This window comes from Thunnus maccoyii, chromosome 17, assembly GCF_910596095.1.
Source record: "Thunnus maccoyii chromosome 17, fThuMac1.1, whole genome shotgun sequence".
NCBI lineage: Eukaryota > Metazoa > Chordata > Actinopteri > Scombriformes > Scombridae > Thunnus > Thunnus maccoyii.
This window is the reverse complement of record NC_056549.1, coordinates 7,280,477-7,305,708: the sequence shown is the minus strand read 5'-3', so window position 1 is coordinate 7,305,708 and position 25,232 is coordinate 7,280,477. Positions and strand designations below refer to the sequence as shown.

General features: G+C 37.3%; 1 protein-coding gene across 1 annotated transcript in view; it reads left to right on the top strand.

Moving 5' to 3' along the window:
* myo6a (myosin VIa) overlaps window positions 1–25,232 on the top strand; it is a 168,968-nt gene that overhangs the window by 85,592 nt on the left and 58,144 nt on the right. Inside the window, exons 14-20 of the mRNA XM_042391332.1 lie at window positions 902–993; window positions 2,162–2,234; window positions 8,905–9,032; window positions 9,596–9,691; window positions 10,066–10,236; window positions 18,504–18,542; window positions 18,790–18,883. Of these exons, the coding sequence (XP_042247266.1) occupies window positions 902–993; window positions 2,162–2,234; window positions 8,905–9,032; window positions 9,596–9,691; window positions 10,066–10,236; window positions 18,504–18,542; window positions 18,790–18,883 (693 nt within the window). The remainder of the gene's footprint in view (window positions 1–901; window positions 994–2,161; window positions 2,235–8,904; window positions 9,033–9,595; window positions 9,692–10,065; window positions 10,237–18,503; window positions 18,543–18,789; window positions 18,884–25,232) is intronic.

Here is a 25,232-nt window from a genome sequence, read left to right as displayed (position 1 = left end):
AAAGTCACTTTTACATGGATGATTGAAATTGAAATAATCTAGATTTTGATGCTTTTACAGCCTCAGAGCTTTGTGTCTTTTTAGATTGTTGTTTAGGTATTTATAGTTATTTATTAATGTATTTATTAGCAATTCCACTTGTAGTTTTTTTAAGCTCCCTTACAGTTATAAATTAAGTTGAATTGAATTAAATTGAAGGTAAAAAGCTTCTTGCGTTGGGTGTTTTTGTCTCATTGTTGACTTTCAACAACCAACAAGCAAAAAAAGCTGCCACACATCATCTTCAGGATAAGAATTTCAAAGTTTTCAAGGTATTAGAAAGTTGCAAATCTATTCGACTGAATTAAAGAAAAAATTTCATGTACAGATAGTTTTTGACTGTAAAGTGATAATAATCGTATTTCCTTGTTCAGCTTGTGATGCAATAGTTTAGAAAAAAGTTATTTTAGTATTGAAAAGTTGGGGAATCAGCTCATTTGTGACATTTATATGTGTTTTTCTATTAAATGTCTTGAAGTATTTGGGGGGAAAATATACGTATAAGTAAATATAATAATTTGACTACTCTGAGATGACAGAAAAGAACATTTCAGAACAGAACAGAACAGAACAAATAGATGTGAGTGTGCTTGAGAAATCATCTTGTGTAATTGCGAGTACGAGGCTGTAGATGTGTCGGGGTTTGTTTTTCAGAGCCGTTTTTGTAAAGACACACTGACAACTGTGACTTTCACAGCTTGTTTTGTTCTGGCACACGTTGTACTGAGATCACAGCAGCGTCTATACAATGCATGACTTCCTGAAACAGCATATATCTTGTCACATTTGCTTTGACTGTCTCGCTGCATTTTTTGACTTTCTGACGAACTCATCTGCTGCTGCTGCTGCTTCTACTTTGCAGAATACTTTGAGCACAACAGCTTCGAGCAGTTCTGCATCAACTACTGTAATGAAAAACTGCAGCAGTTCTTCAATGAACGCATCCTGAAAGAGGTGAGAGCTGTCATTCAATCGGTTTCATTGTAGAAAATCTACATTGATTTTTCATTTGGGGGTAAAAATAAGAAAATCAACTACCTCAGATCCATCAGCCGGCATTATCAAAGTTGGATAACTCAAAGCTTTGATACAAGCACACATTTTTCTGAGAGCAGATATCATATTTTCAAGTTGTGGGTTTCTAATTTTTGAAATAAAATATTAACTTTCAGACTTCTCCTGAGCCCAAACACCTCAAAACATGAAATCTAAACTTACAGACGAGAGGATTTCGTTCCTTATTTTTCCCCCCATTTTTATATAAAAGTCTTATGCTGGATTGTGTTGATTGCTATTTATGCCAAAAATCAACGTCAGAAACACGGAGGAGAAAGTTTTGCGTGGAACTTTTTTTGTAACTGTTATTTTCTCGTTCGAAATTGTCATCATCTTTGTTTTGATTGAAAACTCTTCATTTCCAGACATCTTCAGCACCCAAACAACCATCGTTAATAGTCGACATTAAAACCCGATCCTCTCCCGAGTCTAGAACGTTAGAAAACACTTTCCATTTTGGAAAAATAATGATGCTGAACATACATATTTCTTTTTATTGTTGCTGGAGGTCTTAACATAACGAACTAGAAGACGGAGTTTAAATCTCTGCCGGCGCTGAGTAGTGGTTGACCTTGGGAAGCTGCAGCCTCTGTGATGATTTTACAGTTGTGTTTTCAACAAAATAAATTGCGACAGAGACGCTGTTCAGCTCACAAACTTGAGGTCACAGATGTTACACAGTTATGTAATTGTTGTGCAATTGCAGAAACAAAAATTTTTTGGTCAATATCAAAATCTAATGAGCCCATCTTTCTGCAAAACTTATTACAGCTTATTAAAAAATCTTCAGCAAAATGCAACTTAAAGGATATTTTACAGTGTTTTACTTTAATTTTGATCATTTTGTCACAATTTTAAATGCTAAGACATCTTAACATGACACCCCTCGTTTACATACAAAGAGATGTTTGCACCCAAACATCTGCTGCCAACATCTATTTGTTAGAGAGCTACGGTGCCCTCCAGGAGGTACCGCGGAGTCGTCCCCGTCCTCATTAGACGAATGCTGAACACGCCGCGAATATCGTTATGGCTCCTCATTAGAAATATCTCATTTGCATTCCAGGAGCAAGAGCTGTACCAGAGGGAGGGGCTCGGAGTCAACGAGGTGCACTATGTCGACAATCAGGACTGCATAGGTATGGAGATGCCACTCATAATTCCTCCCATGCATTCAGAGCAGCTCCAGTTGCTCGTCTCTCATACTTGTACTGTTGGGTTCAAAGTGTTGAAAGGTCTTTTTTTCTTTTCTATAACTGATGATGATGGTGTTTTTGCACATGTGTAGAACGTAATGTTCATGAGAAGATCTATTTGAAAAGAAAAATAACACAAAAAGCTTTGCATACTCATCTCTAACTGAACAGTTAGAACAACAAGTTTATAGGTATCGCTCATGGTATCAACAGTTCAAATTACCCGTCAAATATCCAGATAGTGCTTTAATGTCTAGAAGCATTCCAAATTGATCAGGAGAGGGAATAAATAAGCTTTTTTTAAGTTCTGAAAATACATCAGAGATTAGGTTTATACAGTTGGCAAGGAATATTTCTCCTTGGTTTGACCCTGAATTAAGGGCTTTATGCATCTGCAGTGCATGTATGCATCATGAAACCTTTCTATCTGGAGCTTTCAGACTGGAAAGGGATGATCTGGTGTTTTGGGAGACTCTTCCTTTGTATATTTATGTTGCTAAATATTAATATTAGGATCTACATTATTGCTTTGGATGTCTTGTAACATTTAACAACTTTTATAAAATAGCATCAACTCATCCAGCAGTTTTTCTAGGCACTTGACATCAAGGCCTTCACTTTGGTCTTAACCTGGGACTTGACTTGTGACTTGTAGGTCTTAACATGGGACTTGATTTGCAATTTGTTGGTCATAACTTAGGACTTGACGTGAGACTTTTAGGTCTTGACTTGCAATTTGTAGGTCTTGGGACATCACTGACTTTCCTGGCTTCACTTGGAACTTGACTCGGGATTTCATGGCCAAAACTTTTGATTTACTTTGGACTTTGTATCACCGCTGTTCCTGCATTCATAACATATGAGTTAAAAGGTGAATGTATCAGCTAATCTCTCATGCTCTTTCAGATAAACCCCCCTCGAGTCCCTGCCCGGGGTTTTTGGAGGGTTTCTGCTGTTGCTGTTTGTGCTTTGTAGTTTTCATGTTTGTAATTTTTCATGTTCAGAGGTTGTGGTCTTACAATCTTCTTGAGCCATACAGGAGGAGGCAACACTGAAAGTTGTGTTTATGAGCCATGAGCAGCACCATGCTGTTCGTTATTGGCTTTAATAGGCCGCTGGCTCCGAGCCCTCGGTTTTTACGAGAGCTGCCTCTTCACAGTTTGACCCCGGAGCCTCTGCACCGTTTCATGGACCGCCAAAGTAAAGAGAAACGAGGAGGCAAAGCGATGAAGCCTCAGAACCGCCGTCCTGTCTGAAATGTGTCTTCATTACTCCGTTAACGGGAAGGGAGACGGATGTGAGGTGATTAGAGGTGAAGGAGGTTAATTATGCTTTCTGTTGATGTCAGTCTCCGTGAAATAGCATCAATATGAGATGTTACATATTAAAGCTGCAGCTACATGTTGGAGCTACAGCGGAGTCAGCTGGAGGGCAGCAGGGCCGACACAGACTGTTTACAAAGAGCTCTGTTCACCGGCTCTAAACTGTAGATTAGTAAAAATGTGTTTGTTTGCATGGTTTCCTGTAATAAAGCTATTCTATATACATTACTACATGCAAGACAAAGTGGAAATGAAAACAAAGGTTAGAAACTAAAAGAAAAGTTCTGTCGCTTCAAATAACATGTTTGTTGAGGCATATACTGCATTCATTCATTCATCACGCCTTTCATTCATGCATTTATATGTATTTACTTTATTACATAAAAAATGACCCAACTTACTTATTCAAAAAAAATGAGTTAAATGAGTTAATTATCCCTGAATTAATGTATTTTCCTGAATTGTTCATGTGCTGCTAATATAAGTAGTGCATAAAAGTATTACTTACAAATATTCATACGTTCATTCTTTCATTTTCTTCCTGCACATAGAAATTCATCCATTCATTCGCTTCATATTCATATCTTAGTATTCTACAAATATTGTTTATTTATGATAGAAGGAATGATGGAATATTGTTCATCAAATGCTCATTCATTCATTCATTCATTCATACATCATACAAACAATTTATTTATTCATAATTATTCATTTTTCAGTAATTCATCCTTTCTGTCAGTTTCAACCAGCTCACATTCATTCATTCATTCATTCATTCATTCATGTGCTTTATATTCATATCTTAATATTGTTCTAAAAATATAATTCATTCATAATAGAATGTATGGTAATGATAGAATATTACTCATCCAATGCTCATACATTCATTAATTCATTCATACATTAATTCATTCATTCTTACTCTCATAGATGAGAATTATTATACCAACATTTCATTCATTCATTCATGATTATTCATCTACAATTTGTTCATGGAAATCTAGTTTATTGATTCAGCCATTCATGCATTCAATCATTCGATCAGCCTGTTAAACACATTTTGATCGTTCATTCGTTCATTAATTTGCTTTATATTCATAGATTTGTATTATTCTACATATATAACTCAATCTGTTATGATTTATGAATAAATGAATGGCAATATTTTTCATGAAATGCTCATCCATTAATTCATTCATGCATTCATTTCTTCATTAGTTTTTTCCAGCTCTATGAACATTGTTTATTAAATTAAATTAATTCATTTGCACCTTAACTCATTCATTCATTCCTTCAGCGCATAGTGTTGTTAATCAAATATGATTTATTCATTCACTCATTCATGTATTCATTCAGATGTCTTTTCATCAAATTTAATTCATTAATTCACTTGTTTCATTCAGTTTTCTTTAGAGTTTTGTACCAAATTCATTCATTTATGAAATCATTCAGTTTTCGTTCAACTCATCTGGCATTATTCATCAAACGTTAATCATTCATTCATTCACTCAGTAAGTAATTCATTCATTGTTTGAGCTTGTAGATAATTGTCCATCTAATACCAACACTTTCATTAACTCATTCATATATTTTTTTTAGTTAATAGAATGTAGAGTATTGTGCATCAAGTTTTATTCACTCAGTAATTTGCTCATTCATTCATTCATTCATTCATTCATTCATCCGCTTTTTACTCAGCTGTGCAGCAGCTGTTTGTTTTTAGTCTTTTTCAATGAACCCAGAGTTTAATCCCTGTCTGTGTTCATGCTGTTTCCTGTGACTGAGAGCAAGTGGAGGGCTGGATGAAGAGATGAGGGGATGAAGGGATGAAAGGATGAGGAGATATCTCCTTGGGTTTTTAGCAGAACATCTAGCTGCTGGTTAGAGGTGAATCTGTTGTGTTCAGTGATTCACAGGCTTCAGTTTGTTGGAAGGAGTGAGTTTGTGAGTGTATTATCTTGTGTTCATGTCAGCAAACAGACAGACCGTTTGTTTGTAAAAGTGCAGGTTATCGTATCACTACAATAAGAACCTCACGGCTGTGGCTCAGGAGGTAGAGCGGGTTGTCTACTAATCGGAAGATCGGCGGTTCGATTCCCGGCTCCTCCAGTCCACATGCCGATGTGTCCTTGGGCAAGACACTTAACCCCCAAATTGCTCCTGATGGCTGTGCCATCAGTGTATGAATGTGTGTGAATGGTTAGCTTCCTCTGATGGGCAGGTTGGGACCTTGCATGGTACCCCCTGTACCCATTCAGCGTATGAATGTGTGTGAATGTGATTCGTAGTGTAAAAAGCGCTTTGAGTGGTCGGAAGACTAGAAAGGCGCTATACAAGTACAGTCCATTTACCATTTACCATTTTACATCATCGTCTGAGTCGGTGAATCATCTTCCATAACTTTCTCCTCTGCTCTTTTACTGTGACACCTTTTCTGACACTTTCCTCTCAGGTGTGTTGTCAGGTCGCTGTGGCTCTGACCTTTTTACTCCTTGCTAATGTGAAAAAGAACTATCTGACTTCTTTTTAGTCTCTCAGTGTAAGTTTCCAGTTTCTGGCTGGAAAAAAACTGCATAAATATATATATATATATATAACATGAGGTTTTGCTGAAAAAGTATTACAAATAATATATTGTAGTGTAACCAGAGATAAATGAGAGTATAAATAATCATCTGCTCATGAAAGTGACAATGTTGTTTAATTAAAATCTGAGGTCTATATATAAGCATGATAAGTTGAAATAGAGGAGCACATTTATAAAGCCAGGGGACCTGAAATAAACTATTTTCAAAAATCTTTTTCAAAACTTCTTGCAGAGGAACCAGAGATATCCTCCTTTTTAGTCTTTATATGCTTCTTTCTCTGAAAACTCCTGACTACTACACCAACCATGAAGCAAACACGTGTCTTGTGGTACTGACGTAGCAACAGACATACCATCAGGGTATTTTCACGTCCATAGTAGGATTAATTTTCGAATCAGTGATGTCGTCCAAAAAAAAACTGACGGAAATCTTGACAATTAGCAGCCATGATTGGTTGTAAAATCTAAAATGCATCATCAGTGTGCGACAGAGGTGAGCTCTGAGAAGCTAAGCTAGGCTAGGCTAGGGTTACTTAGAGTTGTTTGGCTAGCGATGCCCACCTCTTGCCACCACCCACGTTTATAAGGCCGCTTTCAGATGCATAAAATATAAAACATAAGAAACGCAGCGTCCTCCAGCAAAAAAGTTAAAACTAACTTAGGTTTTGCTAGTTTTGCAAGTCGACACTACGTTGGCCAATAAAATACATTCAACCACACATTCCTGGTAGATGATTTATAACATAAAAGCTGTATTTTTACTCTTTGCCTCACGATCATTGAGATGAAAGCTAAAATAATTGCCGCCAGAGCAGTAAAGTTGCTCATAGAATTATAAAGTGCTGTGCGGTGTTTTGGATCTGTTAATCCAAGCAGGTCGTTTTTCATGTCTCTTGGTACCTGGTGACTCATCATCTGTAGGCAGATCGCTCTGTCCTCAGCAATCTCTGGTCTGCATGCCTCTCACTATATAATCATAAAAGGATTTAAGAGGATTCAATGGAGAATTACTAAAGTAAAAGAGTAGCTGATAATAGCACAGAACAGAGAAGACATATGGTGGTCTGTCAAAACAGGACTAGATTATAACCTTTATTTTAATGGTGACCATATTTTCAACTTATAACCACTTTTACGGTATCGTCTGGAAACATTTCTTGGAAAAAGTGCCCAAAAAGTTAAATTACATTGTTATATGCTTGTTTACAAATGAGGTGCCACTGCAGTCGTCTATAGATGTGAAATAAGAGTCTATCCTACAGAATCAGCTCATCCATATTTGACAAACTTGTATGTTTGATTCAACATTATTAGTCGTAGTAGTTGTTAAAGCAGTTTCAAGTCAAATGTTCCTGTTAAAGGCACACGCCACGATGTCAATAAATCCATCAAACAGCAGCTTTATGCTCATTATGTAAAGCCGAACTTCATCTAAAGCTTACTGACAAGTTTTTGTTTTGAAGGTTTCCCTAAATTATTTTCATAAAGATAAAATCAAAGCGTAAAGACCGTAGACTGTATAAAAATATGGACGTAGTTACCGTGACGTCACCCGTTCAAAGTGAGCCGCTCTAGCCGTCGCCATCTTGGCAGTACGTGACTCTGCCTAACTCCCAGCCAATCAAAAATGGGCAAAGAGGCGGGGCCGAACGGCTGAAACAAGTCACCTAGCGGCTGGCGGACCCGTCACTCAAAGCAGCCATGTCCTTCATTATGCAGAACTTTACGGCTTAATAAAATTTAAACTGGTGAGTTATAAAAAATTCACCCCCCGTACAGTTGTAATGAAATGGGAAATTAGCTATAGAGACCAAAACTATTTTTTGTACCAGGCTGTAAGCATAAAGTTGGGCATTTTAACATGGAGGTCTATGGGGATTGACTCGCTTTTGGAGCTTCAAGTGGCCATTCAAGGAACTGCAGTTTTTGGTACTTCAGAATTGGCTTCATTTTTCAGCCCCGGAGGTTGCCGCTTGGTAAAGACAAAGAATTTGGAACCGATACTGGATTTTTGGGGTCGATACATACATAAACACATTTTTTTTGCAATGATCCCTCAAATATCAAACACTTGTGACAAAAATATGTAATGGAGGCAGGATATTCTACAGTTTTACAGTAGACTTTATTGTCCAAAATGACATCAGTTAACTGAAACACTAACCTTCACTGGAAATTTAATAATTATAAATAAATAACTATAAATATAAAAACACACAAATGAAACAAATAAAATATATATATTAAACTTGAATTAAGAAAAAGGATCAAATATACATGCATTACTGCCTATATAACTTTTAAAAAATATAAAAATATCCATGCATTTAGGACAACATATATGATAATACCAATACACTGATATATCTTTGATAGGCCAGTATCACCAAAGATGCTGGAGGTCAACTGAAATGACTCCTCCTGACATGATACTGATAAAATAAACTGCTTCTGTCACCTTCCAAGTGTCCTGAAATAATAATTATCACAGTTACGTGACATTATCATCGCTCCCACATCACCTTCTAAAACCGTGATGACCTCCACGCCTCTTCCCGTTTGATTAAACTTTTAATTTAGATTTTTATTAGTGTACATCGCCGCTTCTTGATTTAATTGGACGCTCAGTGGCCTCAGATGATCCCAAACAGCTTCATTAATGACACAGAGGAGTAAAGCTTTTCTTTTCATGCTTTCTTTACAGACCTGGTGGAGGCGAAGGTGGTCGGCATCCTGGACATCCTGGACGAAGAAAACCGACTACCTCAACCCAGCGACCAGCACTTTACTGACACCGTTCACAACAAACACAAAGACCACTTCCGCCTGACAGTGAGTGACTCTGAAACACAAGAAAGCACTTGTTCCTTTTTAAAGTTCACAGGAGAAGATGAAAATTATTAAAATCTGGAAAATATGCATATGGAAATGTTGTGATGCATACCTTATACTTATACTCTACTATTTAATAACGCACTATAGTGTAATTATAAGCAGTCAGAGACGAGAACGACATCCAACTGAAGGAACTAGAAGAAAAAACATGTTTTTGGGTTTGGGGGGACTTTAAAGGTGTTAACTTCTGCTCTGCCCATGTTGTTTTATTTAAAAAGTCTTTATCCATGAATAAAAGCTTCAAAACGTGTTGTTTGTTTCATAATCTGGGTTGTCTTATATTCAGGCCAATACAATAAGCTCCAGTAAAGACAAATTCAGACTCAGAGTGACGTGGTGTAGCTGACAGTTAAATTACTAAACACTGACTCTTCAGTTCTAGCCGAGAATGATTGATAGCACTTGGAATTAATATTATTTTTAAATAATAAAATATGCAGGAACTCTGCTTTTTATTCTCTGTTTTTTATTGTGTGACATGTGATGTGTTTGTGTCTCAGGTTCCCAGGAAGTCTAAGCTGGCTGTCCACAGGAACGTGAGGGATGATGAAGGATTTATTGTCAGACACTTTGCAGGAGCCGTCTGCTACGAGACGGTGCGTTCACACAACACTCCGCTTTCCTCGAGCCGTCTCCGAAATGAACGTTCCATTAAATTATTTATTTCCTTTTCTTTGATCACCAGCCTGACCATGTTTTTTTTAACATGAAAACATGTTTTATTTATCTTATACACTCTGATATTTATTGCTTTAAAATATTATTCCTCACCTGCGCAGTGAGCAGAGGCAGCAAATCAAAAAAGAATAGCCAACCAAAAAATGAAGATCTGAAAAAAATAATAGGATTTTGAAATTGAAACCGTGCACTGAGGTGAAGCTGAAACAACAAAGCAGCGCAGCAATACATCTCTGGAGTCCTGAAAACATTTGTTTTTAAGTCTGATTTGAAAAATGTCCCCCTCTGTCAGACCAAGTTTGTGGAGAAGAACAACGACGCCCTGCACATGTCTCTGGAGTGTCTGGTCAGCGAGTCCAAGGACCGATTTATCCGCGGACTCTTTGAAAACTCCAACAACAGCAAAGACGTCAAGCAGAAGGCGGGAAAACTCAGCTTCATCAGCGTCGGCAACAAGTTCAAGGTGAGTAGAGATGCATCAGGTTGAGTTGTTGGTGAAATTGTGTTGTTTTTGAAGTGTCACTGTAAAGGTGGCTTTATACTCAGACATGCGTGTCGGACGGTAGAAAAAAACCCATTAAACTCCCTCCAGTTTCTGTAACTTTCCAAAACAGACGACCCTGACATTCACACCCACTCTACTCGCCGTGTGGAGGTGAGAAAGTATTCGGTGGTTCAACTTCTATCTCTAGCTCTCATTTTTCATTCATGACACAACTATTTCTGTTACTTATCATGTGAACAGCCGAGTACAACGCTATGATTGCCTTCCAGGAGAGAATGTCTGGAAATATGTGCCGTTATCCTTGTATTTAAACCATATCACGTCCCCCGCGTCCCCCCCCTCCCCTCTATGTGATGGTCGGCTTTTCACTCCGCCTTCGAGAGAAGCTGTTTGGAACAACTGTAATCACATTTGATTCCCAACGTGGTCAGACGTAAGAATCAGTTCTGAGCAACAATAAATCGAGTTGAAGTCGAGTCTTGTCCAAATGGAGAATGAAGCATGTTTTTCTTGTTGTAATCATTCCTCCTGTTCATACTGACCATTAGAAGATCCCTTCATAATGCACTTACAATGTAAGTGATGTGGGATAAAATCCACAAAAATGTATTTAAAAGTTTATCTGGAGCTAATATGAAGCTTCAGCGTCCAAATGAGCCAAATCAAGTAGATATCTTTCAAAATTACAGTCTTTTTAATGCCAAAATCCCTCTTTTTGTTACTATACTTCCTTGCACTATACACTGTCCGAGGAAACACAAACACTGTAAATGTGGCAGATATCCACTTAGACTAACTCAGACTGCTGAACCCTCATATAAGCGTCACATAAACTTACGAGGACTATAGATGTTGGCCCCCATCACTTACATTGAAAGCACATTTGAAGGGGATCTTTAAAGAGCCGGTATGAACAGGAGGAATAACTACAGCGAGGAAAACCTCTTTCACTGTTCATATGGACACCTGATTGTCGTTTTAAGACAGACTTGAACAATTGTGAACATATCCTTTAAGCTTCAGTGACTCTTTTTAAAATGCCCAGTTAACATTACTCAAATTGTTAGTTGGGGGTTATTTTTGCAATACTTTTCAATATGCTATATGTAGCATGTTTAATGTAGCATTAGCACAAGATGTTTTAAACCACAGTAAAGTCTAAACCTACAGTATAAAGATAATTTGCTGTAAAGAAGTCATCTCAGCAGGTCTGTGTGTCTTGAACACCCGAGAGAGGTGTTGAAATGTAAATTAAGAGGTTTAACAAAAGGTAGCAGTAGAAAGGAGTAAAAGACTGTGCGGCTGCAAAACAAGTGCAAAAAGGTTTTCCTTGTCTAAGTGACAAAGTTCAAACAAAAGAGAAAAAGAGCAAAAAAATACTCGACTTTGTGTTTGGAGAGAGAAATTGGAAGTTTCTACAATCATGAAACACATTAACGCAGCAGGAAATGTGATCTGTGGAAAGGTTTTTCAGTTGATTGACACCGTGAATACTATTTTTTTTAGTATTTTTTTCTAAATCTTTTAAAAACTCTTGAATCAAAATACAATGCAGTGCCAAATAGTCAACTTTAAATTGTTAGCTGACGACAAGCTGGAATATTATTGATGTTCATTCAATACTTGTTGAATTGGTACAAATTTGTTCTTTTAGAAACAACTTTATTATTTATGGTGGATTGAAAGGTGCTGCTGCTCTACTGAGGTCCCGTTACATGTCTGTTGTGTGGAAAATGTACTTTTGGGTACAAAAATGTTCACCTCTACCTCTGTTTTGTGTAAGAATGCAAGAAAAACAAAACTCAGGACATAAAACCTGCAACCTGCTCTCACCAAAACTGTATAGAATTCACCAACTCATCAAGGTATAACAGTGAATGTGATTTATAGAGGGCTGGAAACACTCCATGCTGCACTTTTAACAATATAGATTTGACAGAGTTACAGTCAGAATCAAGCTGTCAGTGCTCAGGTTTACTTCAGTGCATTTGATTGACTGACTCATATTGTTATCACACTTCCAAACTCTTAAATATTGATATCGGCCTTAAAATCCTGTATCTGTTGGCTCAAATTCAATCTCAAAACGCCCCGAAAACACTCTCTCCATCAGTACAGAAGATGCATTTTTTCTCTGTGATACTTCTAGTGTACATTTAGAGGACGGAGAGAGCAGCTTCTTTGTTGTCAGCTGCAAGTTATGGAGGGAAGTTTTTACTCTGTGACTCATCCAGCTCAGCATCTCACCTTGATATGTGCTCTAATGTGTCACCAAACCGAAGGCGAAGTGAGCCAAAAAAACCACAGTGTTTGGCTCCAGTCAATCATGTCTCAGAAAAAAAACCCACATACTGCAGTGTGTGTGTGTATATATATATATATATATATATATATATGAAAACGCATATCCCGAGGGAATGATGGCCGAGTCGGTTATCTGAGTCGGTGTCAGAGAGCAGCGTGATGTTCAGTACAGGTAGAGAGGAAATATTTCATGGGATTCACAAGAACACCGGTGACTTTGATGTACAAACGCTTTATCCTTTCATGCGTACGGAGCCACGATTTATATGCACGATGCATCGCTGATCTTTGCCGGAACTGTACGGATGCTGCCCGTCACTGAAGTGTTGGATCCTGCTCCCGGAGCTGCAGAACCAAAAAGGATTCCGCATTCATGAAAACACTGCAGAAAGGGGGCGAGAACATTTTCATATCCTTCCCCCTTTTTATCTGTGAGGTTTGCTCGTACAAGTGTTTCAAGTCGGATTCAACGAATTCTCTTAACTCTGCAAACTTGTGGTAAAATCTCTGGTTTCAGCCTGATAAATGCGAGCTGTTCATGCGGAGGTGAACGTTCCTGAGATTTGATTGTTAGTAGGGCTGCGACAAACGACTGTTTTCATTATCGATTAATTTGTTGATTAGTTATTTGGTCTATAAAATGACAGAAGATGGTGAAAAATGTTCCTGAAGCCGAAGATGCAGCCTAAAATCTCTTCTTTTGTCCTACAACTGTTCCACAACCCAAAGATATTCTAGATAAACATGCTTAAAACTGATTAAAAAACAATCAAAAAACAGCAAAGTGAGAGTAAAGTCTGTAAAATGTTTTACAAGTGATTCTGCTCTGAGCGGATGAAGCGTCAAACTTTTCTCAAGGTGGATTTAAACTTAGATGCCGAGTAGATTGAGTTCTTATTACCCGTGAGCTCTGTTACCTGTAGTGTTTTCCTAAAGCCTCTTAATCCCTTAGTTTCTCCACCTCCTCTGCCCCGAGTCCCCTCGCTCTATCTGAGCTATGATTAAGGTTCAAAAGGTGTGGAGCAGGATCCAAACAGGCAGACGGGAGCAGAGCTTTGGGCATGGAAAGGCGAGGAGGGAGGCACGGTGGAAATGAACGGTGATAAATCTGAGTCGGTCGGGGTGACGGGAGACGTCGCCTTCTGGCAGGAGCAGCGGTGGGAAATTGCGAGCCGAGGAGGGCGCTTGTAGGTTTTCATTATAACCAGACACCGTATGGCTTTGTCCCAATTCAGAGACGGAATACATTAAAACACGGCGGTCCTGTTCCAAAGACTCATCCAGATACGGCGGAAAATTCAACCCTCTTTAACCTGACTTTTGAAAGATAAAACCAGTGCGGTGCATTCTTGAGTTATAATGTCATGAAATATTAGCAATTCATATTTATAAGTGGTTTCTGGTTATTGGTAAATACAGACAAACTGCACAGTTAAATGGAAGTCATGTAATACACCCTGAAGTGTCCTAATGTATGAAAATAGTCATTACATTAATATTTCCACTGGGGTTGGTGATAAATGTTGTTTTTGTGCCCCCTAACTTTTGCAGTTTCACTTTGATTTACTCAGCTTCAGTTATAACTGTGCTCTCCCAGCAGTAAGCCGTACAAGCTGCTGCAAGCACTTTGAACTTCTTTTTTTTCCACTGAGTTTTGCCTCTCAGGCTTCATACAGTCTGCCTTATCTTATTCATAGAAGTTGTTGGGGCCATGTGGAGCCTAAAAGGAAGACTGCAGTAAATAGTCAGAGCTGGAAAAGTCCCACCACCTTGTATATACTTTTTTTTTTTTTGGGGGGGGGGGGGGGGGGGGGGGGGGGACTTAACTGCTATAACGAAGAAATGAAATATTCAAGACAGCATTACATCTCACAAATTATAAATGACAACAAATCAAAAAAAGAGATTGTATCCATGTCATTTTCTCTAAAGCTCAGTGAGCATGTCAGAAACCTGGGTGTTATTATTGATGCCAGTCTTAACTTCCAGCATCACATGACCACTATTATGACAGCTTTCTACCATTTAAAAAAAAAAAAAAAAAAAAAAAAAAAAAAAAAAAAAAACATTTCCAAACTCAGGAGCTTCCTGTTCTAGTCTGACTCTGAAAAACTGGTCCATTCATCTCCAGCAGATTAGATTACTGTAATGTACTTTTTGCAGGACTTCTCAAGGTGACAATAGATAAGCTCCAGCTCAATCAGAAAGCTAACTGGCTCCTGGTACAGAATCAATCAGAACAATAGAAATGATTTTAAAGTATTGCTGCTTGTTTACAAGGCTCTAAATGGTATGGCTCCTACTCACTGGCTAACCAATCAGATCCCTCAGATCATCAAGCATGCGTCTCTTGAATATACCCAGAATTAAATCTAAATCAGGAGAAGGTGCATTTAGTCACTATGGTGCTGTTTGCTGGAACAAACCGACCAGTGACCTGAGATCTGCTGCAACTGTATCTTCTTTTAAAAGCAGTCGCGTGTGTTTGCCTTTGTGTGCATCTGCTGTAATCTATGTGTGAGTGCTGTAGTAGGAATAGGACAAGGGTTATAAAAACCTGTATTTTATGTATGTCTGTGCATATGGGTGGTGGAAGGTAATTTTATTTATGTGGAGTATTTTATACGTGTTTTCTATGTCATTTGTTTAATATTTTCCGTGTTTCAAACTTAAAAATGTTACTGTAAAGCACATTGAACTTACCTGTATATAAGATGTCCTATACAAATCAAATTGACTTTACTTGTCAACTTCAGCTCCGCCGCAGTGAACCATAGAGAGCAGAGGAGAGTAGCGTGACCATAAATGACAGCAAAACTCAGCAGAGACTCTCACACTGAGCTAAAATGAAATGAGTGCACATAAATTTGGTAAATAATATAAATAAAGACAGTCTCTACTTTGTTTTGCTGTCAGTTATGGTCGCTGATTTCCTCTTCTCTCCTCTTCGTCAGTGCGCGGCGGGGCTGAGCCCTCCGTGTATGAGCGGCACAGCAGGAGAGACAGACAGCGGTGGAGAGTTGGAGACTTCAAGACAGTTAAACTCTTTACATTTCTCTAAGTGCAATAAAAAAAGTAAAGCAAGTAAAAAAGCCAAGAAGAGTAATTTATCAATGTAATCCGCCCAAAAGATGGACAGACTCCAAGCGACGAAAAATATTGCTGTAAAGAGTGTGATTTGTGTCACAACGTAGTAAACGGTAGAGCAGAGTTTTTCTATTGCCACACGATATATATCATCATATCGCACAACTCTACTATAAAGGAAACTAAACAGGATTTTAAGAAGGGTTAGTACGTTAGTAATGCAACAGTTTACACAGCATGTAGTCTTTTTAGACTAGACTAGAAAGCATCATGACCAGTTTCATCATAATATTGCTATATTGATACAAATGTATATAAACACAGCAAATACCATAAAATATTTTTGTTAGTTTGTATTTAGTTTAACTGAGTAAAGAAAGAAAGTACTGTTGTCACTGTTACCTTACCTTAATATATCTGCCTGGAGCCGGTTTTGACCAGCTGTTTAGTTCACACTTAGCCTTGTTATAAATGTTTCCTAAGAGGAGATTTACACATCACTAAATTAAAACCAGGTGGAACTTTTGCATAATCTAGCTAACTGAACCAACTGACAAAGCTAACGTTAGCATGCTAATATCTGAGCCGTTAAGACTGAAGAGTAAAAGATTTAATATGGAATATGGTCGACATATCTGACCTGACACTTTACATTTCACAGAAAAAACACAGTAAACTTCAAATTACTTAATCAATAATGTTAGACCTACATGACCAAATAACAACAGTTAGCTTAGCTGATATTTCCCGCTCGCTGTAAACTGCATGAATGCTACTAATTTTAAAACGCACATTTCTCCAGGTATACGTCCGTTGACTTCATCCTTCAAAGAAGAGGCTCGCATCAGCTGATCTCATTAATAACTTAATGTTTTCTGGTTAAAGTGGCAATAGTACCAGTAAGATAAGTTTGTTTGAACCGTACAGGTATGAGTTTTTTCCCAAGAATAACCTGTTTAAGCCTCTGTCTGCTCATTCATTGGACATCATGTTACTGTGGTTGGAACATCACCTGAAGGACACAGATCTAATTATGTAGTCAGATTAGGGAACTTTTATTACGCAGCTGTGTCCACTAAATACATTAGTAGACAAACAAGGACATTAACAGCTATTTGCTGTTAGCAGCCATCCTGCGTCCTCAATACAATCGGTCACTATTTGATCACCATTTGTTTGTCTTCACTTTCCTTCCATTATTTAAACAAATTAGTGTACAGTCATTCACATTTGCATACATTTACATTCACATAATCGAGATGCTCTTCGCGTCCACGGTGACTTAAAGAAAAGTTGGCTACAATGAGCTTGAATAATGCATCACCAACACTGCAAGCCACCAATAATGAGTCCACTTTTGTTGGATATTGATGATTCAGCAATAATGAAAGCGCTCGAGGAATGAGAAAATATGAGGCAAGCACTCCTTTTCATTAGTTTTTAGTTCTGCCTTCAGTTTAGAATAATTTATGATGTGAAAAGAAATTATAGCGATTTTTTTTTCATGGAGAAAAATTAAAAATGCTTGTTATTAATGTAATGTACAAAGTCACGGACCCTTATCAGAAATGCCTTCCAACTGGGGCTCAAATTTAAAACAAATGCTTTGAATTAAAAGTTTTTGGCTCGTCGCTACTTGCGTTTCTTTGAACCGCTGCTGAACAAAGATGTTGATAAAGCAAATTTTAAAAGGTTTGGCTTATCAGAGACCCTAGCTGCTGCTGTTCCAAGTGAGTCACAACAAATGTGAAGAATTAATCCTTCTTGACCCATGACAGCCTGCAAAGTAAGAGGATTCTTGCTAATGCATACTAAATTGAAAATCCTTTTTAAATAGAAGCTTATCAAGGACAAGTGCTGTTTTTTTTTTCCTCACTGGAGGCTCACTTGCCCACCTCAGCAGCATGTTCAGCTGTAAGACTTGACAATCTCATAGTAATTGTTACCACACGTTCCAGACAGTAATAGAATATCCCATTGAATATCTGTATCTGCCAGTGCGAGGAGAACTATAATATTAGCCGCTGTGCTTGGCTTTTGGTACTCAGTGAACTGGCTGCCAGTGAACAAAAGATTTCAACCTTGACTTTAATCATGCATGTGTTTGACTTCCAATCAGATTGCAGGTAGAAGATGCTGCAGTAAGGAGCAAATACTGGTTTATTTGAAACATATGAGATTGTGACCTGTAGCATATTCCACTGGTGTTCACGGTCACAGCAAAAACTCTTATACTGGTCCTGTATACAGCCCCTCAGTTCAGCCTCTGTCTGAAACAGGCAGTTTTAGCTCCTGTCTCTTTAAGACCCCCCTCTGCTCTGATTGGTCAGCTTCAGGAAGCTTCCTCCAGCTCCGGAGGCTACGTAAACAAACTATAGTAGCATGATTTAACTTCTTCTTCTCCTTCTTTACTCCAAATGTCACCATCTCAAATACATCCGTACGTGTTTGAACCGGATCAGATGCAAAATATGAGAGTGGACAACATGGACAACCCCAGCAAATATTAAAGAATGGAAAGTAAAAAAAAAAAAAAACAACTTTGCAAACAAAGTGTTCAGGACAGGCTGAAACCTGGGATTTGTTGTATTTACAGTTTTTACTTTTGAGATAAAACAGGAAATAGGTTGCCTATACAGCACGGTCTTGTAATCCCATGTGGGATGTTTGTTATGACATGGAAATAAAACTAAGGAACTAACTATTAACCAGATTTCAGCCAAAAAATATGCTTCTTTCGCTCAGCCCATAGAGATTTACATAAACTCCAATCTGTATTCCTTTGATCACACAGGCTGTTCAACAAAACGTTGTCCTCCTCTGTTTCTCTGCAGACTCAGCTGAATATTCTTCTGGAAAAGCTCCGCAGTACGGTCAGTATGTTTTTTCTTCTCCCTTAACTCAGTGATGATTTGATGTTACAGGCCCCACAGCTCCAGTAAAGATCAGCCTTGCTGTGATACAGCTCTGTACGTCGAGAATCCACCTATAGATGCCATGAATTTCTGATATGTTTTTGGTTCCTGCTGTTGGTATAATAATTTCTGTTTCTCTTCCTGCCTCTGTACTCTTGTTTCTGTCTCTTTTCTCTCTCCCTGTCTCGCTCTTTCACTCCTCCAGGGCTCCAGTTTCATCCGCTGCATTAAGCCAAACCTGAAGATGGTCAGCCACCAGTTTGAAGGAGCTCAGATTCTCTCCCAACTGCAGTGCTCAGGTCAGTAATATTATCTGTGTGAACGCTGCTTCATTTAATGCTGGACAAGATTTTTTTATGTTTGACCTGAATCCGAAGGTTTCATCTTTCTCAGCTGAGATGGTCCAAGTTTACCTCATAGAGAGTCAAAATCCTGACGTTGTACCTGTAGCTTCTGTAACGTAATCAGAGTATTAGGTAGGTCTTAGTCTTGAAAAGTCTTCAAAAACATTGAATTCAATTCTCTCAAAAAAGAAGCCATATAAGTAAGTAAAAAGTCTTATATTTCCTCTTTCCTGTTATAGCCAATGACATTTATTATATCTTATTTTGTATGTAATTGTGAGCTGTCGGGAGACATATAAACTACAAGTGAGACTGGTGTGACAGTGTTTTAACCATCAAACCTGCAGCAAACAGTCACTACCGCTAGCTACAGTAGCTAGGAAGCTCATCATGTCATAATAGACAAGTGATAATTTTAGGTAAAAATGAGATATACTGTAAATTAGAGCTGCAACAACCGGTTGATTAATCAATAAGTTGCCAACTGCTTTGATAATTGATATATGATCTATGATAATTAACTGAATATCGTTGGGTCGTGGACACAACAAGACATTGGAGGACGTCACTTTGGGCTTTGGGAAACAATGATTGACGTTTTTCAATGTTTTCTGACATTTTATGGACCAAACAACCAATCAAATAATGGAGACAATAATCGACAGATTAATTGATAGTGAAAATAATTGTTAGTTGCAGCACTACTGTAAATGTCAATAAATTAATTCTTTCATATTTGTTACAGGTGCTCCATAGTGTTAACCAGAGGTCAGAAACTCCACAGGCTAGATTTAAAGGTCTATTTAGTGGCATCTAGTGGAATGGACTAAGCAGAAATGGAATATAATATTCATAAGTATGTTTTAATTAGTGTATAATTACATGAAAATAAGAATATTTGTGTTTTCTTTACCTTAGAATGAGCCCTTTATATCTACATAGGGAGTGGGTCCTCTTCCATGGAGCCCGCAATGTTACACCGCCATGTTTCTACAGTAGCCCAGAACGGACAAACCAAACCAAATGAAAAACCTTTTGTTTTTCATGAGTTTCGTGGCTACCGTAGGTTCTCCTACCAGCTTGGAAATGGAGGGTTATTCAGTTGGTTGCAATCTGCAACCTCACCGCTAGATGCCGCTAAATCTTACACACTGGTCCTTTAAGTTATTTTGTAGCTGTTTAAGTTTAAGATTTATAAAATATCCTCTCACCAGTTTTACATCTTTGAGTGGTAATATGGAAGTGTTTAACCATATTTATAGTGTTGAGCTGAGGTCATTGGTGCATGCAGAGGCAGGGAAGGAATCTGTTATTTCACTGGTTTGAGGAGGAGGAGCGTTGTTCATAAGTTTAAAAAAGTTCATCAAAAAATTTAACATTTTAAACTTGACGGTTTTCATCTTTTTAAAATCTTTCCCTTTGCTGTTCAACTTCAATGAGCTGTTAATTAAAAACACAAAAACCAGGAGAAACGTTCTGCTGCAGTGTCAAGGTGGAAAAAAAAAAAAAAGACTGAATTCAAAATATCAAAAAACCTCTTTAATAAACAGGATGATAAAGAACCAAGGACAAACAGGACTGAACACATCAGTGATTCACCATCTGAAACGTCTTGTTTTTAAAATGTGGCAGCAGGAAAAATATTCTGATAACTAAAGTTCAAGACACTGAGCCAAATAAAAATGCTTGCAGTAATAAAGATAAATGGTTTGAACTTGATAAATACCCTAAGAAATAATGAATGGTGCAACAAACCAGGATAGAATTGCCCTTCAGTAGACTGATACATCAATAAAATAAAAACTCCTTTAGAATAAACTGTTTGAAAAACAAACACACCAAAAATCACCCTTCAGGCTAGAGTTTCTGTCTGATAATGTTCAAAGGTTTGATTCTGACAAACGTTAGTTGACCTGTGAAAACCACACAAACTTTAAAACTTTGCACCTGAGAGATGCAATTTGTGTCAAAATTCATACCTCTTAATCTCAACGTTGTAACTGTTGAATTGAATGAATGAATTGACATCATACATAAAAATCAGTTGTACCAACCCTTTACATAGATGTGTGTTTCTGCAATTAAATGTTAAAGATATCATAATCAGAGAAAAAGACATTCCTTATAACTTTGAGATCTTAGAATTATCAAATTTGAACCAACAAATTGTATCACTCAGCTACATCCATGCGTGTGTGAAAACCAAAAGTGTGAAGACCGAAACACAGCATTGTATGAATGATGTCACTAAATGTATTGATCCTCTCTGGCTGATACAGAACAACTACAATCAGCAAAACAATCAGAGTGATCAAATCAATGAAAACAGGATTTTTGTATTTTGTTCATTTGCATTATTAAAAGATTTTTTGATATTATTAAGGCTCGTAATGTCCCACCAACATGGTTCTTATATCTCAGAAACCCCGACAATCTCCTCTATCCATTCATATATGGAGATGTATACTGTACTGAAAACTTCTGGACATAAAGATGTATAATTACAAAATTTCAATTGATATTTTTAGGGTTTTTTTCCCCACATAAAAGGTCTCCTACAGCATGTATAGTACTACTCACATGCAAAATGATGGCATCTCTGAATAACCCAACTTGTCCTGAAAAAAATAATACATATCATGCCTAGGTGATACATGTTGTGACTATGACATAAACCTATAAATGAAGGAAATTAAAAATGAGCAAAATAGCCTAGAGTTCAAAGGTTAATGGATGGCAGCCATGTCTTGGGGAAAAATAACTGAACCATGTTTCAGTCAATGTGCCAGTTACAAAATCAAATGTAAATCAAAGAGACAGTCTTTGTACATGCTCAGAGTTGAAATAAAAAGGCATTGAGCTGCTGTATATTTGATAATTCACAAAGTTTCAAGTAAAAGAACATTTTTTGTTTCTCAGAAATGCTAAAAACATACATGTTGATAAATGATTAATCACTAAATACATTTTACTAAAAAGAAGACTGCTTATGCTTTTTCATATTTTAGTTAAAACCACCCTTTTCAAATGTGAATGCCTAAAACATCCTAAAATTTATAAATCTACAAATGAAGAATCCCTCATTATTTTTAAACATGACCAGATACCATCTGGTTTCCAGTCAGATCAATCCTATTACCTGTGTTCTGTGTTGCAGAACTAGATTTCTGTCTCACCGTCTTGTTTTGTGATTTTGAGACAATATTGTCTTTAAATTTTTTCCTCCTCCACAAACCATAACGGCCCGTTACACTCCCCTCCCCTCCCTTCAGGTCTGGAGGAAAAGAAAATGATGAGCTTGGATTTAATATCCTCAGAGATTCTGATTTCACTTTCATCCACATAAACTCAACGATGACCTGTTAAGATACTGCACTCCAGCAAGCTCTATCAGTTTTATTGGACTGGGAATCAAAACGGTGATAGTTTGGAATAGATTGGGGAGACTTTTGGTTAGGTCCAAAATGTTATGTTCAGCAACCAAAAAAGCCTAATCCTCCAATCTGATTGATAGTACAGAAAGAAAAAACAGTTATTGCAAAGGGATAGTAGGTGATCTAAGCTGTCGGTTGGCAAAATGTAAACACTTTTATCTTTTTATTTTTGGCAAATATATTACATGATCTGTATGTAAAGACCTTTTTCAGATTCTGCAAGATAAACTCAGAGCCTTTAAGGTGGAATAACTCAAATTTAGGCTTTTAACAGAGCACTTTAAACACTTGAGGTGCATTTTCTCCTGATTAGTGGCTTATTTGAGTATTAAGTTTTAAATCACTGTACAAGAAGCTTTGTACCTTGAGAGGAATGGAAATGTACTGCTGATATCTACTTTACTGACTTAGATACATCTTTAGAAATTTCGACAATGCCAAATATTTTGTAGTTGCATCTTCTGCAGTGCGAGAAAGCTGCTTTTCTCAGTTTTGTATCATTGTGAACTGAATATATTTGGGTTTTAGACTGTTGCTCAGATTAAATAAGCAATATGAAGACGTCGCCTTGAACTCTTGGAATGTGTAATGGGCATGTTTCACTATTTTCTTTTATTTAAACTAAAGTAATAATTTAATTCTCGAAAATACAACCCAGAATTGATTCTCTTGTAAAAAAGGCAAATAACTACAGTTGAAATGAACAGAATCGACAGAAACCAGGGTCAGTTGATAGTATAATGAAATGACTATACCTATAATATAATACCCAAAAAGAGGATTTCGTGTTAAGTTACTCTTTCAGATATTAAGTTCAGTCAACAACTGTTAAGTCACACTGACACAGACTTAGGTATTAACTCCGATTTTGCCCATATTGTAAGTATTTTTTTGTATTACATACAGTATATATATATGTATGTATGTAACTGTATATCTTTCTTGTAATATTGTTCCTTTGTTATTGCCTGATTAATTGTTTTTTTATAATTTAAAATATTTTAATATCTGTTTATACTTTTTATATATTTGTAGCATGGAGAGGGCTACACATTACATCTCATAGTGCAATCCTGTATTGTATATTTTACCTTAAACATTGAATATATTGGCACCAGAAACAACAAAAAAAATTCAGAAACAGTACCCAGCTCTAGACCCAGGAATGCACAGTATGTTAGCTTCATGTAAAACTCTTACCCGAGAACTTTTGTCATTCTCGATCTGGAAACCCTAAAGAACCAACTACATCTAGAAGAACAAAAACACACACAAAAACAAGTTTTCCATCATGGTTTAAACAACAGAAAATGAGATGTAGATTGATTCTCTGCTCGGAGAAGCCCTGAGATTGTTCCTGTTAGCAGAGAGCACCAGACAGGCTCGGAAAGCTTAAGTAAATCAGTGACATATTGAAGCTGTGTAATACCTTGTGAATAGGAATAGGACTTAATAACTGGTGAAAGATTTTACAGGGAGCCAGTGGAGGGAGACTAACACCGGGATAAAATGTTCCCCTGTTCACGTAAATAAGTTGAATATTTCTAGCTGGCTGCAGGGTGGTAACAAAAGGATGGATCTGTTTTTAAAAAAGGGCTCCAAGGTGAACACAAGCACTTTTGGAAATTGCCTTGATGTAATCATGGAGGGAGAGATGACACCAATATTATTTTTTTAACCATATCCTTTGGGAAACTATACAGCAATTGCAATAGGAGGTCTGATATGACTTATGTGCAGCTTGGGGCCCACAGTTAGCTTTATATGGATACACAAAGAGAAAGTTGTATAATCATGGGTGTAAGGCTGAGAGAGATATGGAGTTTTCTACCATTCGTCTCTGAAATATCAAATATTTATAGCCATGCTTGTGCTGTGACTCTAGGAATGGTTTGGGATATGAATAGGGCTAATTTGGTATAAAGGATGAAGCTATTGTTTGCGTGACGTTGAACATAAATCAGAATGTTACCTCGGTTTCTTCAGACATCGTTCTTGGCTGCTGGGATGTGTTTGAGGTCCAGGTTTATTCGTTACAAATTTCTCTTGCACTGACAGTACAGATAGCTAGCTGAAAACAGTTGAAAGTGCAAAATTGGATTTCAAAACCAAACCTAAAGGAACTTAAATACTTCTCCACCAGACTAGTTTTTCTCCCACAGTCTCGAACTTGAATGATACAGAACAGTTCTCCAAATGCAACCCTGTCTCCTACAAATTACGTTCATATACAACTTAATTGTTATCCCACTACGTTGTGTTGCCTGGATTATGTTCACAGGAAACCTTTTTCTTGAATAAATGAAGCTACGTTTATATATCGATCTGAAGCCAGAGGGAGATCGAGGTGGATGGGGGTCGTAATAATTAATGGGGGTTCACATACTGTGTCCTGTGTATGTTCAGGTTTAGACTACAAAAGCACTCTGGTTTAGGTTAGTGTGGCTTAAATGTTACTAACATGTTGTGTTTCAAGCCAAGATTGAGGTGTCACTTAAAGTGAATGCTCTAATGGTAATGTAAATGCTAACAGCAGTTTTCAGTAGTTTTACAGCATTGTCTAACATGTTTTTCAAAGTTAACATACTAGCATGAGGCTAATGTTAATATGTAAACATGCTTCAAGTCTTACTAAAGTCAGATTCCAGATACAATGGCTGCATTGAGGAACTTGAGAAAGTCCTTTATGTTATTTCAATGCCACGCTCTGTGACTTAAATGGTTAGATTTATCTGTGAAAGTGGATGTGATTTATGTTGTGGAGAGGATTGACGAAATAACAAAAAAAAAACCCACCAGATGGAATAACGCTTCAGATCTGAAATAACCGAATGACAGTTACAAACTCTGCTGCAACAATGCCTCATTTA